Raw genomic sequence first — 18,489 nt, 5'->3', positions numbered from 1 at the left:
GGGGCGCTTAACAGCTCAAATATCTAAATAAATATAACTTGTCACATTTTACACAAAAATGTAAACTAGTTAATAGACATAATCCACATCGTCCCGAGAAATGTGCAAAAAATGATTATAAAGCTTTTCGCCGTTATTACAAACGATACACTGTAGTTCATCCTAACAAGCGCTTAACTCGGAACAGGTACCACGTGATAATGCCTCGTATGTCGGTGCACCAGCAACCAAATACCGGTAAATAAGTGTCTTATGAATCCAGGCCAAGGTCAAAGTCTTTCTCATTGCCTGTCCACAATCCTTTTGATGTGGACGGTTGGCAAGGGTGATGCTGAGTGGGTCTCGTACATCACTTACTAGTTAATTCTTTGACGCCAACGTCAGCATCGGGGGCAATGCCAACATCAGGGTATTAAATCTTGCATCAAATATTGCTGCATTTGATTCCGTCTCTATTGACTCCACAAATCCAAAGTGTTGCTTGTTCGTAGCAAGGTTGTTATTTTATGTGCTGTTTTGCGTTTGCGTAATACAAGTATCCCAACTGCGGGTGTCGAAATTGTACAGCCCCGGAATATGGCCCCTAAAAAGACATCCCATCTATTTCTGACTTGATGGAATGCAAATAAATGATTTGATTATTATTGAAATCACACAAACCTTAGACATAGAATGAAGGGCGGAGTTATTATGAGGACATAATTCCTCACTTTTTCACGTGAATGTAAACGTTAAAGTGCATCAGTGAGCGATTTTGGACGACAAAATGAACACGAGAAGAAGTTTGGAGCGGAAGTTGCCTTGGTAACCCGGATGTATACAAAACCACGTGACGGATTTTCGCACGTGGGTGATTCGGAGTATACGGCGTGTTGCGTTATGTTTGAACTTATTTAAACGTGTTATGAACCCAATACGTTTTGAGGATTTATTTTAACAAATCGTTTACATATATCCATCAAGATAGCTTATAGTAAGGTTACAGGAAACTGTGTATGCTTTCCCCACATTATCAGCAAGCATGTTTGCTGAAGAGGAATGGGCTGATTCTCCATCTGCAGAAGGGTCACATCAGACTGTTGTCAACGTAGTGTCTTCCGCCCCTGCTAAGGTATATTTACAGCATCTTTAACTATACTAACGTTTACAATACGTTTTACTGATTAGGTTAAATAATGCTCTCCCTGTTATTTGTAACTCAACAGAATAAGGTCGTGGGTCAACGAAGCCTGTTGAGGACTTTGCAGACGCTCAAGTCAGTTCCAGAATGGGAGACTGTGAAACCTTTTAGAGAGAGCGATGATGATGAAGAAGATTCATCATCCACACCCAACAAAAGAAAAAAGAAAAGGTGCAAGAAACGCAAGAGAACTTCTAATGCTGATAAGAAGGGGGAACAGAATGGCCTGCCAGATCCATCTGAAACACCTGTGAAGAAGAAGAAACCAATGAAGAAGACCAAGAAAGAACAGAGTTAGAACATTTGACCGGTCATTTTATATTCGCACATGAATGTCACGTCTTTTCTCACGAGTCTCATTTGTTTACAGGTCCTATGGTAAAACAAGAATCCAGTAAGGATGGAGAGTCAGTGGAAAAACAAGGCAGTCAAACGGAGCAAAGACTGAGCAGAAAGCAATGGAAAAACAAGATTAAGAATAAGAAACGGTGTACGAACAAATATTCGCAGAATACAGCGGATGTTGATGATGCCAAAGCAAAAAAGAAACCCGTAAATGGATCAAACGACATCCCAGCAACCCAGAAAGTGCAGAAAGCTTCAAAGGCATCCAAAAAAAGGAAGAAGTCTCTTGTGAAGAATGGCATTTCTGTCAAGGACGATGCAGATAATTGCAAAGATTCTGTTAAATCAAGTTTAAACTCAGATTTACAATCTGAAACTCAAACAACAGGTGATTGTGTTAGCAGGCATGAAATCTCACATGAAGTGGGAGATAATAAAGAAGAAAAAAAGCAGAAAATGATGAAGAAATCACAAATGCAGGCAGAAAAATTGCGCAAAACTTTAAAGCATCATCTTACTGATGACAGCAATAGAGACGCAGATGAGAAAGAAAACAACAATAACAAAACAGTAAATTCAAAGGGTGACGCAGAGCAGGCACCTCTTGACCGCTCAGCTGCCTTAAGGTTAAAGATGGAGAAACGGTTAGAAGCCGCTCGATTTCGCTACATCAACGAGCTGCTTTACACGTCGACCAGCGGTGAAGCCAAACGCATGTTTCAACAGGACCCTGATGCCATTGGGATTTACCACAAGGGTTACACAGCACAGGTGCAACACTGGCCTGAAAACCCTCTGGATTCTATAATCACATACATAAATCAAAGGTGAGAGATTTGCCTCTTTTTGTTGGTTTCCAACAGTAAAGGTTTGCTGTTAGGTAAATCTCACTATTGCTGTTCTTTGTTTTACAGACCAGCATCTTTAGTTGTGGCAGACTTTGGTTGCGGGGACTGTAAAATTGCACGCAGTGTGAAGAATAAAGTTCACTCTTTTGACTTGGCTCCGGTTTGTGAGCTCGCCACTGCATGCGACATGTCAAAAGTGAGTATATAGATATTATTTTAGGATATATTTCTTAAACTCACTTGATTTGATAATCTCACTATGTATTTCTTTTACAGGTGCCACTCCGAGATTCCAGTGTGGATATTGCTGTTTTTTGCCTTTCTCTTATGGGAACAAACCTTGGTGACTTTTTAAAAGAAGCCAACAGAGTTCTGGTTATGGGGTAATCACGTTTTTATTGAGTTTAGTATTTGCCAAGATGAAGTTAAGTGCACACTGTACAGTTTTTAAGATCCTTTTACGATTTGCATATAATCTCAGTGAGATCTAACATGCATCTTTAAAGGGATAGTTCACAAAAATAGTCAAAAAATACTAATTCTGTCACCATTTGATTCTTTCTTCATATTTTGAGAAGTGTCTCCATGGTTCAGTGTCCATGCAAGGGAAGTTGTTTGGTTACCAACATTCTTCAAAGTATCTTCTTTGTGTTCTGCAGAAGAAGTAAAGTCATACAGTTTTGAAATGACATGAGAGAGTAAATTATGAACAAATTGTCAATTTCGGGCAAACTATCCCTTTACTGTGAGAACGTAGGATGCACACCATATACGTACTTTGGAATCATTGATATTGATATTAATTTCACTCTACAGCAAGAGAAATCTTTTGTAGTACTTAAAATGAGTCTTAGACATCAATACTGTGGCTGAAATTGTACACTGTTCATCTGGTTTAAGAATATGGCCTTACCTTATGAATCTTCTTTCTTTTTTCAAAAGGGGTGTTCTTAAAATTGCCGAGGTAGCCAGCCGATTTGACGACGAGCGTTCATTTCTTGGTGCAATGTCACATCTGGGCTTTAAAATGTCCAATAAGGTAAATTAATTATTGTACTGAATTATGAAATATGATTCATGATTTGTCGATACAGATTGTCTACCATTTTTAATGTTTGGCAACAAACATTCGGGTTTTATAGCGTATAGAGAAATTATAGCGAAAAACAACTCACAAGAACATAACATAGGCAGGTTTTGTTATTTTACTGGGTTATTTGGCTCTTTTATATTTGTCAGATACAATTGGCTTCTACATTGCAGCCCTGCCAAATGTTTCATTTTTGTAAAGCTGAGAATATGATTTTTGTTTAAACTAAATTACAAATTCATTCATTTTTCATGTCACCATGAAACGGAAGTTGCTATGGAATTTTTACCCTATCGTGACGTATATCCAAGTGAAACGGCTTTTGAAATTAGACAAAATGTAGGGCGAGGCAGCCAGGGCTTTATTTTGCCCTTTCCTTTGATTGGATTGTTGTAAATTGGCCCTGGAGGGGAGGGCTCAAAATGCCTGGCCATTGAACAGGAAGTATAGTCTTACCAATTTTTTTGTTGCTGACATCATGTGTTGAAGAGTTGTTGTTGAGTTGGAGCATAATGTCTTTGATTAAAGATGACATGTGCAAATGAATCAAAAATAAATTAACATGCACGGATAGATCATTTATAATAATCCCTGCAACATTGTGTCAAACACATAGAATTTTCCTGTTTGATTTCATGGTGACTTTAATCCTGTGAATTCTGTTTCTGGGGGCTATTCAAACCACACTAACTGTGAATCATAGGCTAAATCTGTTAATGGTCATGGTGAATTCTTTAAATAATAGATAAATGATGCCAAACTCAATAACATCACATTCTTTAAACCTACTGCTAAATATTATTGAGAGCTGGTTTAAGACATTAGACATTTAGAGTAATATCTAAAGTACTTAATGATCATAAATGATTGTAAATTGGTGTGTGGGATGAAAAGTTGGTTCAGTTACCAGTAGGATAACAATTTAGTTGAAAGTTATTTAAACTGTTACTTTTTTCCTTAGGATGCAGAAAACAGCCACTTCTACTCTTTTGAATTTATTAAAACAGGAAAGGCACCAGAGAATGCGAAGAAACCTGGACTACAACTGAAACCATGTCTGTACAAGAAACGATAAATCTTTGAAATGTAAATACGTTGTTGAATTAGATTTTATATGGATATGTCGGACTGTGTTAATCTGTATAACAAACAGTAATTTTATAGAAAGCATCATTTAAGATGATAGAATTCATCATCTTAAGACTTTGTATGCATTGTTTAAGCATTTTGCGGTTTGACTAAACTTTTGCAAGATAAACACAGACTCAATGGATATTTGTCAAGTTTTTTATTATCTTGTTTGTATGGGACAATATTTTCCCTGAAATATAATATTTAGAGAATGAAAAGCAAGATGATGGGAGTTTGATAATTGTGGTAATGTTGGTTAAACAGTACTCGACAAACTGATCAAGAATGCCATCGATGTGATTAAAACAGATTCAAGTTATATGCTGCAGGCACACCAGAGGGCGCTACTGCTTTACATTTTTACTTCAGCAGTTGGTGTGCTGAAAGCAGTTTGCATAGCAACAAGATAGAAGACACCAATCTTTATCCAACTTAAAGTAAAGCTCTAAATCTTTGTAAATTGGATAATTAGACTGTAAAGAAATAAAATTAAAGAAATGCTCATCTTCATACAAGCATAGCTGCCGTATTATAAAACTAAATCATAATGCTAAGAGCAGTCCTGGTAAAGAAAGTGGTATTGTGCCTGGAAAAAAAGAACACATGTAAACAAATTGCATTGTGTCATATACACAGTGTTGTCCAAAAGTCTAAAACCTTAAGTGAGGACTTTGAGTTTGAATTGAGGTGACATTAACTCAAGTTTGTGCAGAACCTCATCATTTGTATCCCAGCATGGTTTGAGAATGTTTTTTAAATGCTACATAACAGGATTAAACTCAAGTAACGAAACGCAAAAACCTGCAGAGTTTTGAATCCTAAATTGTTTAAACATCACAGATTTTTGTGAGTCTCAACCTTTTGGATCCCACAATGCATGTAGGTGAATATATACAGTACATCAAACTCGGAGGCCTCACACAGTGCTTTTAACATCAAGAACAATAGAGTAATGCAGAAGCTCGGCGTAGTCCGGGCCCGTCCCGTACGGAAGCACTGTCTTCTCCGGGGACCGAGGGTCCTGCATGAGGGCTGCCAGAGACTCACGTTCTCTTCTGTTTTTCTTTTGCAATAAAAACAAAAATTAAATGAGAGGGTGATGGTTGAACAAACAATTGAGCTGTTTACAATTCTAATACAATCAAATTTCCCTTGTCAGTCTTACCTTGTTTGACGGGTGGCTCTTTCCACTTGGTTTACTAAAAGAAAAGACAAAAGACAAACAATTACATTTTTGGGACATTTATAATGAATAAACAGCCACACCACAGAGACAGGAAACGGTAGTTTATGTCGCGCGAGTAACTGAGCTGTGGTCAAAGCGGTGGTGTTCTTGCCAGCCTGCACAAGCCACCACGTATCCTGTTTATGAACACTGTGCATGTCGATGGTCTTGGTAAGATACCTCACATCCTGTTTGCCTCCTCTGTGCTCACCTGTATAACAATATTTCAACAAAGCATTTGAAGAAAATGAGCCTGCTCACCAGAGAACACACAAAACAACGGTCAGGATGAGAGTAATGGCCGCGGCCGATGAGAAGCAGGTGGTGACAAATATCACTGTGTAAGATGAAACAAACAAAGTGTCAATTCTCTACTTTGCTTCTGTATATTTTGAAGTACTAACACCTGGAATACTCACAGTGTTGAGTCTTTTCGCTACTAACTTCCACCCGGATGGAAACACTAGCCGTGTGGTGGTGGTACGAGACGTGGCAGATGTACAGTCCTGCATCCAGTTCAGAAACTGGTTCTGTAAACACTAATGCCATACCAACAGTGTGTACAACTAAACCATTTTCCCTGCGAGAAGAAAGAGGCGTGACTTATAATATTTAATAAAGTAAAAATTATAAAATATTATAAAAGTGCTGTGTCACCGTACCATTATTGGGTGTTAGTCTTACAGATTTGATGAAGGTGACTCAGCTCGATGACTCGGCTTACCTGTAACATTCGGTCTTGTATGATGGTGCATTGCCATGAGCCCTCAGAAGTATCTTCTGATAAGAGAGGTTTTCTTGCAATGTCACTCTGTGCTCATGGTGCCAGGGGGTTCTACGATAAAGCGTGGTTTTGTTTAAGACCTCAATAGATGAGATAGCTGTGTGGAAGATAAAGCAGATTACATTCAGCAAATAAAATCAGTCACACCAATGCATTCAATAACATAATTGCATTAAAAGTATTATTGTTCCAAATGCCAGCGTAAATTTAAAGTTACGTAAGCTGTATTTTAAAATTGACATTGAGAAAATACATTTCCTTACAATATTTTGGAACATGTATTTTTCTCTCATCTTTGCCATGCTTGTTCTGGATCACACATATCAAATCTTTCCCCTCATACTGTTTGAGCTGAAACTCGAAAGTGGAATTGACTTGCACATTAATTCCATTGTACGTTGACTGAACGGTTGGCTGAACGATGGTGTCGTCGGCAGGAAGGATCCAGGAGATGTTGGGTTTTACACTGTCACCACTGCATTCACACATTGCATACCAAAGAGGGGGATATAACTGTTCCCTTACAAACAATCGACTTCCAGACAAACCTGAAAAAAGAGAGTTTAAAACATGTAGAATAGAATAAAAATGTTGGCATCATTTATTTTTCCGCAGGCCTTTTGTCTGTAATTTAGTTATATACAGTACAGCAGTGTGTCTAAACTTCTCATTGCATACACACAAAGTGAATGGTGGCCTTATCTGTCACGCCAGATTATAGAGGCAAAATACCATCTGTTCCTAACAAAAAGCTATCGTGTGGCTTCAGAATACTTGAAATGTGTTATATGGGTATTTTGACAACTTTTATGATGCTTTTAAGGTGAATTTTGTTCCTTAAGTCTCTGGTCCCCATTTACTTTCATTGTATGGAAGGAAGCAGCACGAACACTCACGCTTCAAACTTTGTTTCGTTTACTCACCTTGTCTCACACACAAAAAACAGGTTTGGAATGACATGGTTATATGTATGATACAATTTCATTTTGGGGTGAGTTGTCCCTTTAGTGTATATACAAATAACAGCTACTGTTAAAAGATTCTGTAGAAATTGAATGCTTCACATGAGGCTGTTATTTTATAGCTATTTCTGTAAAGACTTGTTAATGTTTAATGTTTATTGATCTTTGAACAGACTGTTGCCAATAAATTAGATACGTTTAAAGATTAGTATAGTTTTGCAGTGATTTAGCAACTGTAAAACATACCTAATGATGGGAGGTCAATACTCTTTTTCTCTGGTTTCTCCAACCCAGGTTGCTCGACCACACAGGTCACGGTGCATCCGCCAAACACGTAAATAGGAATGTGTGCCACGCTCTCGGAAATCACCATATGACTCTTCTGAGACTCAGACTGACTCATTACGAGCTCAGAACCGATGTCAATATCACAGTTCTCTGTACTCCAGCTGATGGTTAAAGGCGGTCTTTGACTCTCCACCGAACAAACCAGCCCCGCGTATGCAGTGTCGCTCTCCCATTCAATACTGGAGTGCAGTGTTATATTTGGCGTTGCTGCAAAAAAGAAGAGTAAATGTGATTAAATAGTTTGACTGGAAGCTGTAGATATGCTACATAGCCATGGATTCATCTAGAACAGGGGTTTCAAACTGTGGGTCGGGACCCAATTGTGGGTCGCACTGTGACATGAGGTGGGTCGTGGAAAGACACTTGGCTTTTGAATAACAAAAAAATAAACAGCTTAGTCCAGTTAATGACTGGCGATAACAATAGCTATGATATTTTACCATTAGATAGTTTGGTATTGCATCTTAAATTTCATTTATTCTATTTATGGAAAAACTTCTACTTGTGTATTTTCTAAAAATATTTGGTGGGTCTCTAGATAGATTATACCTCTCTAGATGAGTCCTGGAATAAAAAAGGTTGGGAATCGCTGATCTAGAAGAATATGTCTGTGTCTTAAAACGTATAGTGAGATGTCTATCAAGAACAATTTTTTTGGTCATAATTCACATTTTTGCATTATTCATAATTGAATAACTCACTATATTTGAAGTATTTGTATGAAGATGTAGCCATAGACTTACCACAAACAGGAAGACTGACTTGTTGTTGCATTTTGCCGTTTAGAAGAGGATGCTCGACAACACACTCAATTGTGTATTCACTGGGCATGCAGAGGGGCAAAGTCAACACACTTCTGACAGAATGTGATCCGTTACGGGTAGTGACATCAGAGCGAATCGTACCGTTCAGCTCATGGGGAACAATCCAAGACACGTTTGCAGCAGGAGATGCGTTTAAAGCCAAACACTCAATGTAAAGGTGGTCTGAACCCTCCTTAAGATTCAAACTAATGTTTGGGGGAAAGAACACTGAAAAACAGATTGAGTTGTTACACTACATGCCTTCTAATTGACAACTTCGGCTATCATTTTAAAACTGTTTATACCTGGCAATAGGACTTTTGGTTTTGCTTCAACTTTAAACTCCAAGGTGGCCAAATGTTTTTGATATGAGGCCTGACAGACATAATTTCCTGCATGGTGCAGCTGTAGAGGTCCTCTGATAAAAAGATCACTGCCAATCACACTCACATCCTCAGGCAGCGGATGACTGTCCCTTGGTGAAGCAGAAACAAAAGTACAGAGTTTTAATAAATTGACAGTGTCTGGTGCGTTTAGCATATTATAAATTATGATATTCCCTTTGATTGATATTGTAGAGTATGGATGGATTTGAAAAAAAAAACAGTTTCGCATGTGTATGATTTCAATAGATGTGTTTAATGAATCTTACTTAAGACAGCTGATTTTATAACTTGGTAAATCACCCACAATTTCCATTCTGATTCTAATGTTTTTTTCCTCCATCTGAAATGCCAGTGAAGTTTCATTTTCATTGTTTGTAGTAAGACTGCGATCCTCAAGCTTAAGCAAGGAGAGATCTATAGCAATAAAAACACGTTTCACACATTAGAGAGGCTGTTCAAAAGGCTTTCAAAAATACCGCTTGTGCTTCTCTCTCAAATTTGTACTCACAGTAAGTTGGTAAAGTAACAGTCCTCGTGCTCATAAAAGGAAGAAGCATATATTCAAAAATGCAAGTGATGTTTTTGCCTTCATAAAGCTCTGATGGGAACCGGTATGAACTTGTGACTTTATCCGGTTTTGTGATGTTTCTTTCAAATGATGGCGTGTTTTTTGGTTCAGGCAGAATCCATGTGATGTTTGGATGAGGTCGTCCCCCAGCTGCTGTGCAGATGACCTCTTGGAAGTCTTCTTCTCCTTCTTGTACCAGGATTGTCTCCATGGTCAGAAGAGGAGAAACTGTCAAAGTGGAGGAAAGTGCCAGTAAGGACAGGATATCATATATTTTATTTTCTGTTTTATAAGCTGAAAAGGTCAAATGGATGTTTAATATAAGTTGATATTCAAGTTGTTTCAGCTCTTCCATTTGTTTACAAAGCTGTTGGTGATTCAATGTCTTCAAGATATCTTCAATATTCACTTTAGTAAACTGCAGTAAAATATAGTTTTTTTAACCTTACCGAACCTGTATGACTTTCTTTCTTAGAACACAAAAGAAGATATTTTGAAAAACATTGGTGACTGAACAACACTGACCCCCATTGACTTCCATTGTACGGACACAAAACACTGAAACCGTTCTCAAAATATCTTCTTTTGTGTTCCACAGAAGAAAGAGTCAAATACATGTATTGAATGACATGAAGGTGAATAAATGATGAATTTATGAATATTTATTTACGGGAAGGCTCCCCCTTTAAACAAGAGCTTTGGACTTGGAGTACTAACAATAGAAGTCAATGCTTTGAGCTTTGAATATCAAAATCAGATTAGGAAACTGAACTAACTGTTGTGATTTTTTTTAAATATTTTTTTATTTTACATTGTCAAAAGAAGCTGTATTTGGTCTAGGTTCAGAATATGTGACGTGTGGTAAGACAGCTGCTGCAAATATGAGGGTTACAAGGGAAACACTTGCAACACCCGCATAAGCCACCTTGAGTAGACATAAAGTGTACTCTCTGAACAAACGTAGCCCGTGCTACTTTTGATTTGTTATGCTTTGACATTCATCTACAGTATTTTTAATGTTTAGCAACACTGTTAAATCAGAACTCACCGAATGTATCCACCTCTATGTTGGCTTCTTTAGGTTCAGTAAAGGCTGAATGTTCAACGACACAGGTAACAGTACTCTCATTATTCAGAATTAGAGGGAAGCGAAGAACACTGATTGAACTGGTTGTGCCATTGGGGTGAACAACATTCATTATGTTCACAGAGAAGATGTCATCTCTTGGAGGCACACTAGAGATTCTCCATCTAATAGAAGCCTTAGGCTTGGCATTGGTGGCAGCACAAGTGACAGCCTGGTGGAGAGTCCCATTCACAACTTCTTTCTTGACAGTGATGTCCACATCAGGCCGGGCTTAAAGTCAAGAAAACAATTTTGGAGGTTCTGTTCCTGTAATATTTGAAACCCCCATTGAAATACACTGACGATCATTTCATCTGGTACTCACCAATAACACTTAGGAACATAGTGCCCTTAGTTTCATCCTCATCCGAGTTGAAGACGCATGTATATTCTCCCTCAACCTTGAGACCCGTTATGCTTATTTTCACAGTGAGGTTGGTAGGCGATGCTGGGATGCCAAAGTTTTCCTTGTTTAGAGGATGGTTACCGAATTTGTAGCCTGCCATTTTCCTTGCACGGTTTGAAGAATCCAGACGGTTCCAGGAAGAGAATAAGATTTTACTTTGTCCGGTGTACATACAATGCAGGTAGACGTCTTCCCCCACAATCCCTGTCACATTTTGGTCGAGAACCAAATCTCTGGACTCTGAATCTATGAAAATGTAAGGCGATGTGATGTAACTCAAAGATACTCAAAATATGTATTCTTGAGACAAGATTTCATAAACTAATCATTATGGCCACAACTCATTTTGTTTGTTGTTTATTTACATCCTGTACCGTGTTAGAACTACATAAAGCAGACATGGGGAAGTGACAACATTGGGCACATCTAAGAAATTTCCTTTTTTTTCATTATAATTTGTGATAGGGCAGACAACCAAATACATTTAAAGGGATTTTAAAATTCTGTCATCATTTACTCCCTTTCAATTTGTTCCAAATCTGTACGAATTTCTTTGTTTTGCTGAACACAAAAAAGAGATTTGGAAGAATGTTTGTAACTAAACAGTTCTGAGTCACTATTGACTACAATAGTAGGAAAGAAATGTACAATGGTGGTCAATAGTGGCCCCAAACTGTCTTTCCCCACATTCATTAAAACATATTCTTTTGTGTTATACATAAAGAGATTTATTTAGGTTTGGTACAATGTAAGTAAATATCTTTTATTTTACATACCCATTTAACACTGCCCAGTGTAAAATAAGCCCTGAAAGTCATGAAACATGCTACAATGAAGGAATGAGAAATTCTCATTTTATAGAATAGTAAAAATTCTCCTTAACCACACATTGTATAGGTATGTTTAAGCATTTCCTTGGCCGACCCGACTCAACCTGTGATAACCACATCACATGTAGCGTGTTAGAAGTCTGGAATGAGAATTGATTTGCTTTGCATTCTCAAGAGGAAGCAGATGTTTTTGCTTTTTCAGTCATGTGACGCAAGACTTTCCAAAACAGGCTTTGAACACACGTGTCGCGTGTTGCTGCAAACCGCACGAGCACTACTGTACTCTACCTGATTCACTGTCAGATTTAACCCATTTACATTTAAAGCTGTTCAAAATCTCAGCTGCTAGCATCCTCACTTCATTGATTAAATGATGTCAGACATATTGAAACTGTTAAAATCCAGAATGATGTAAATACCCAAAAGGTCATTTTTAGTCTCCAAACAAGAAGTCTTGTAATCTGCATTGTTCTGTCTGCTGGACAATTTAAAACCCACCCTGTCTACATTTTTTCCCTAAGGGTGCAATTTCATCAGCTCTGCCGAGTAAACCGGCCAGAAATTTGTTTCCATGCCCCTGGATTTATTGGGTTCGGGATAACAGCGATGTGTGGTTAAAAGCTTGAATATGCAAATAATGAAGTCCAGTAGTCCACACAAGAAAAGTGGAAATGCCTTAAGAAGAATCTGTGAGAGGATCTTTCTATTTGTTGCATGCAGCTTCTTCTCAATGCATTATTTATTAAATGAAATATCACATACTTAAAATTCAGTTGTGCAGTAAGAGGAAACTATATACAAATTATAGGCCTGTGTAAACAAAGCAAAGCAATATTTTTTGTGCATCAGAGTGATACTTTATACTCTGTCAGTAGACACTGTCAATTTAATGACATAAACTTTCAGCAGAACATGCAAAAAAAGATGTTTTAAATAAATATTAGTGCATCCTCGCAGTGCATTTATTAAGAAAATCATATCAAGTTATGTGTTTAAGGGTTCGCTTAAGCAATTAATAATTATTAAATAGTTTTACTGTTGCAGCTTGATTATATAATAATTTAAATGATTCCATTAAAAGTCTGTATTGTTTCTGCTTTGAGAATTAAAATTCGCTTCTCAAAGGGTTTAGAAGATACACACAGAATATAAAATTAATAACCGGATCGAATATAAAACCTACCTTGCATTTCCCTGCTGTGAGCAATATTCAGAAAAATCCCTAAAATAAAAAGTATTGGCAGGCCCATGTTGAAGTCATTAAACAAAGCAACTGGAGCAAAACTACCTGAGTGTGTGCACCAGGTTGTGTATGTGTGTGTAATTGATTCTGTCAGACAGAGGCCAGAGACAGCTGTCATACAAGTGTGTGTGTGTGTGTGTGTTCCTCACCCCAACCCCAAAAATAGTCAAGCTTTGAATAACCCACAATCTGCTTATATAAACAATGTGTTTAACAAAAACAAATCTTCTAAATGAATCTCATGCACATTTATTTTAAATTAAGATATGATATGCCATCTTTTGCATGTAATTTCTGGTGCAACAGCCTGTTTAAGTAATGAAAAAGATCAAACAAAACCTGAAAAAGATAAACTATCAATATTTCTGTTTATATATTGATTACATTATCTCTGGAAATCGTTTAATGTTATTGGGTTGCACTGGATAAATGTGTGTGGTTATAATATTGCAAATTTAAATGGGTAAATTCTTGTGAACATTTTTTACATTGTAAAAAACACTAGAGAATGAGAATAATCTACATTTGGCTATGCAAGTTGTCAGTTAGTCTTAGTCACACATCCACTTTCGACACGTCTCATTTGAGTTGTTCGTCACTCAGAAGACTACACAAACACTGTTGACTCAGCAGATGATGGAGTACAGAGATGATGTCTGAGGTTTCAACGACATTTTCAGTCATTCAACGAACAATGAGAACGAAGTTTCAGTCCACGGCAGACACTTAGCTTGAGGTTTCTCAGTTTCCTACTTCAAACGTGTGAGGTATTTGCCGTTTGTCCCCTTGAGATATAGAAACAAATGAGTCAATAACACTCACTGTGGGTTATACTGTGAATAAAACGTGTTGCTTTCCAATACAGAAATGAAAGAAAATGTCATTTTTTTGTCTCAGACTGGCACAGGCACACACGTATACTAAGAAGCACACAGATTTACACCACAAAATGACGGTTTTATGAAGGTAAACAGGAAGACCAAGAGCCAAAGCACCAACCTCAGCGTAAGGTTCCTGTAAGCCTGCTTTAAAATCTCCTTTAAAGGCAGTCAGTGGGGCTGGTGCAAAAAAGGCTGTCTGTATTCACCACAATTTACAGTCTTCATATCATGTTATACCTCTTTTCCAATGGATGCTGAAAATGTCATTAGACCGACTGTTCTGAAATTACTGTTATATCTCAAAATAGAGAGAGGACCACGAATGATTTAGGTAAAATTATTTTAAGCTTAAAATGATTGAAAAACTTTACAGAATGAATTGGATTTATTATTGATGTAGAGACTGCTTATACATTTACATTTAGGCATTTGGCAGACACTTTTATCCAAAGCGACTTACATTTTATCCTATACATTTTAGGTATTTGCAATCCCCTGGGATCGAACCCACAACCTTGCTGAGCTACAAGAAAGCAGCTCATGCTGTTTGTTGTACGAAACAAGTGGTCAAAAAGCTTAATAAACTATTTGATCCAATCTTTAAAAATTTCCTTAGCTATATTAAAATATAGATTACAGATTGATATCACTGAATATTATTTTCACTTTCTACCAACTGTCACATTTTAAAATGACCTGAGAACATGATTTTGCAGAGTATATCACACAGGAACACATGTGGTGTATAGCCTCCCTTTGACACACAGCTCATAACTATTGTGGAAACTCTTTGTTAGAAGAAACAAAAAAGAGAAATAATACAAAACGATTACTTAAAGATTATGGTCAGAAGTTAGAAGGGAAAAACAGACTTATGCCTCTCTAGCATTGATAACAGATGGTACATGATTCGATGTCTGCTCATGACTCCTGAGAGGACAGAAGGAGCCAAGCTTCTACCCACCATGCCTGGCAGGTCCTACATCTCTCTTGTTCACTGTTCTCTATAGAAAGCAAACCAGGATGTTTTTATCATGCCAACAAAAGCTAATGTCCTAACATTGGGGCGTCCACCTTTTTCTGCCAAAGAACATGAGTCGAAGATCCGTTTCACAGAGACACTCTTCAGAAGTTATGAATCTCACATTTACAATCTCACATTTTACAATTCACCTGTTGCAGGCAAATGAATCAAATCAAAATCAAATCCCTTTATTGTCACTCAACCGTATACACAAGTGCAACGGTAGGTGAAAAACTTGGGTGCAGTTTCGACCAACATGGCAGTGTCACAGATATGTGGTCTTACAAGTAAGAACTACAATACTTTACAGTAGACATTTTCTTGATTTACACAGTAAACATTTCTGTACAAGTGGTAGAACATGGTGCTAGTGGGGGGATGAGTAGATTGTGGCAGTCAAGAGTCTGACTGCTTGTGGAAAGAAGCTGTCACGTAGTTTGCTGGTGCGGGTTCATATGCTGCGGTATCTCTTTCCTGATGTAAGGAGTGAGAAGAGACCGTGACTCGGGGGGCTAGTGTCTCTTGTTATCCTTCTCGCTTTTTTCACACACCATCTGGTGTAAATTACCTCGAGGATGGGAAGCTCACCTCCGACGGTGTGCCTGGCAGTGTGGTGCTGTTACTGTACCAGGCAGTGATGCAGCCAGTTTAGTGTAGAATCGAGAGAGGATGTGGTGATTCAGGCCAGACTTCCTCAGCCGTCTCAGGGAGAAGAGACGTTGGTAAGCCTTCTTCAATACGGCTTCGGTGTGAATTGGTCCATGTGAGCTCCTCTGTGATATTGACATCAAGGAACTTGAAACTGTTGACTCTCCCCACTGGTGGTACGTTGATGGTGATAGGACTGTGTTCTCTGTCTTTCCTCCTTAAGTCCACCACCAGCTCCTTGGTCTCACTGACATTGAGAGAGAGGTTGTGTTCTTCACACAAACATGACAGAGTGTGCACCTCTTCTCTGTGAGCGGTTTTGTCAGCATCACTGATCAGACCTACCACCATCGTGCTGGCTGCAAACTTTATGATGGATTTGGAGCTGCATGTCGCCATGAAGTCGTGTGTACAGGGTGCACAGGAGTGGGCTGAGAACACATCCTTGTGGCACTCCAGTGTTTAGGGTCATTGATGAGGAGGGATTGTTGCCAATTCTGACTAACATGGTGTCTGCTAGACGGGAAGTCAAGGATCCAGCTGCACAGCAAGCTGTTTAAGCCCAGCCCCCAGAGTTTCACATCTAGCTTGGAGGGCACAATGGTGTTGAATGCAGAGCTGTAGGCAATAAACAGCATTCTCACATATGTGTTCTTTTTTTCCAGCTGGGAGAGAACAATGTGTACGTGCAATGGCATCATCAGTGGAGCGGTTGTTGCGGTTTAGTGGAGCGGTTGTTGCGGTGAACCTGCAACCACAAAGCACAATGGATTTTGCACAAAGAACAATTGCATGCGATTACACAAGGTATACAATTAACTTAACAATACAAAAACTTACCTGTTTGGTTGATTCTAAATAGGCCACACAACCTAGAGGTTAACAAAAAGCCAAACTATTAAGACAATATTTTAGGTGACTTCTGAAAGTATTGCTTATCAATCTAATAATGTTAATATAAATAAAAAATCGGAATACAGAAGTTACGATTGATATTCCAAAGTTCTGGGTTTGTTGTGAACTTAAAAAGTTCTACACGAGTAAATGAGTTTATGAAGATTGTTTCCCGGGCAGGATGATAGGATATTCATTACATGGCAAGTAGTTGCAATTTCCTTTCAAGCAAGCATTTTTCCATTATTTCTTTGAGCTGACACAGCAGAAAATCCACCCTCAACCTGTGAATGAGACTATAAAGTTCTGTATAGGTGAAAAGCATGGGACGAATCGATTAAACTTCTTAAAGCTAAATCAAGCTGAATCATACATACATGCTCAACAAACTGTGTGACGGCCCAGCTATCTCTCTGAGCCCTTGGGAATGAGTTTTAAACATAGTCAGCATTCTACATGACCGGCCAACCAGATTTCATAGATTTTAATGAGGCCATTAAAACTTTATGGTGTGCTTTTTTTAGCGCAACAACAAATCATTTCCAAAATATGTCTTTCCTAATGAGTACTTTATCAAACCAGTGTCATTTTTAAAAGGAAATGTTCTCAGGTAAGCCTATACTGTAAATGTCATCAATCATTCAAAGAGTAACACTGCCATCTACGGGCAAACTGACACATGTTCATTATTCCAGTGTATCTCAACCTTTGACACTATCCATAACATTATTTTGTCTTGAGCTACATTTATTCATTAAGCAGCCATAAAAGTAGCAGTACAGTACTGATCACCTCTAATTAAATGTTATTTATGACATTAATACTGTCATTTTAGGTAGAATCACATAGCACACACACATCTTGTTTTATAATGAAAAATGCAACCAAAAAAAGAAACTCTCACTTCACCCTTAAACCGTTGTCCCGTGAGAGCTGCGTCTGTGCTGATCTAATATATTTAAAGTCCGGCTCATTTAAAATGATCTGTCACACGGCAACAGCCCGATAATTAGCATTATTGATTTGCCTCTTAAGGTGAATGCATAAATGTTTTAAATGCAGAATTTATAGTCTCACATGCAAGCTTTTGATGCTGAAAATAGATTGGAGGATCTGGAGGACAGAAATGCTACATTATATACACAACTATGTCTTCAGAGGTGTATAAAGACATTACATAATGAATCATTATGCTTTTATTACATTTAAATGACCTATTTAAAGGGATACAGCTACAGGCAAATGTAAGCTACCTCCACTAAAATACTGCATTATTTTTGTCATGGTGACAACAGTTAATTACTATTTTTGTATGATTGTAAGGTTACGTTTAGGGTTGGGGTAGGTGTGGGCATTAGCTAATGTAATTGAATCGTAATTTTATGGCGAGATTTTGCATCACTTCCTTCCTTAAGTGTGTATCCGTACGTGCCACAACCATGCAGCGTTGGACCTTGCATGGAATTTGCCATGTTGTTTCTAAAGTAGCCCTAAATGGACAAACTTTTTTACAGAGCACGTTTCAAAAATACGTTATCTCACACGTGAAAACGCGATGACATCCTCAGCCACCATAGTGCTTCCAGAGGGAGGGGGGGAGTCAGCCATTAGCTGCAATTTACCAACTCACCATTAGATGCCGTTCAATTTAATTTTGAATGGACTTTTCTATAGCATCCCGACACAACTTTTATTGTGACATAGCAATGCCATATGCCAATACTTATTAACTCCCTTGTGTAATGTATGTTCTGTCTGTTAAAATTA

At 38.0% G+C, this 18,489-nt stretch overlaps 2 protein-coding genes across 2 annotated transcripts; one reads left to right on the top strand and one right to left on the bottom strand.

Annotated features, from left to right (window-relative positions):
- Positions 1-11: 11 nt before the first annotated feature.
- rrp8 (ribosomal RNA processing 8) lies at positions 12-4,736 on the top strand. The gene is made up of 8 exons (XM_056757434.1): positions 12-237; positions 1,017-1,111; positions 1,206-1,473; positions 1,551-2,352; positions 2,440-2,569; positions 2,650-2,756; positions 3,316-3,412; positions 4,425-4,736. Exons 1-8 carry the CDS (start codon positions 201-203, stop codon positions 4,536-4,538), a joined length of 1,650 nt encoding a protein of 549 aa, XP_056613412.1. The 5' UTR covers positions 12-200; the 3' UTR covers positions 4,539-4,736.
- A 153-nt stretch (positions 4,737-4,889) lies between these two features.
- On the bottom strand, positions 4,890-13,338 carry si:ch211-149e23.4 (uncharacterized). The gene is made up of 14 exons (XM_056757433.1): positions 13,216-13,338; positions 11,122-11,448; positions 10,719-11,027; positions 9,611-9,898; positions 9,369-9,516; positions 9,022-9,191; positions 8,657-8,944; positions 7,812-8,120; positions 6,867-7,151; positions 6,544-6,700; positions 6,239-6,399; positions 6,081-6,156; positions 5,760-5,793; positions 4,890-5,657 (listed from the first exon to the last, which is right to left on the bottom strand). The coding sequence occupies exons 1-14, from the start codon at positions 13,280-13,282 to the stop codon at positions 5,511-5,513; spliced, it is 2,766 nt and encodes a 921-aa protein (XP_056613411.1). The 5' UTR covers positions 13,283-13,338; the 3' UTR covers positions 4,890-5,510.
- Between the last annotated feature and the right edge of the window lie 5,151 nt (positions 13,339-18,489).

Source organism: Triplophysa dalaica, chromosome 9, assembly GCF_015846415.1.
Source record: "Triplophysa dalaica isolate WHDGS20190420 chromosome 9, ASM1584641v1, whole genome shotgun sequence".
Classification (NCBI taxonomy): domain Eukaryota; kingdom Metazoa; phylum Chordata; class Actinopteri; order Cypriniformes; family Nemacheilidae; genus Triplophysa; species Triplophysa dalaica.
This window is presented reverse-complemented; position numbering and strand designations above follow the sequence as displayed.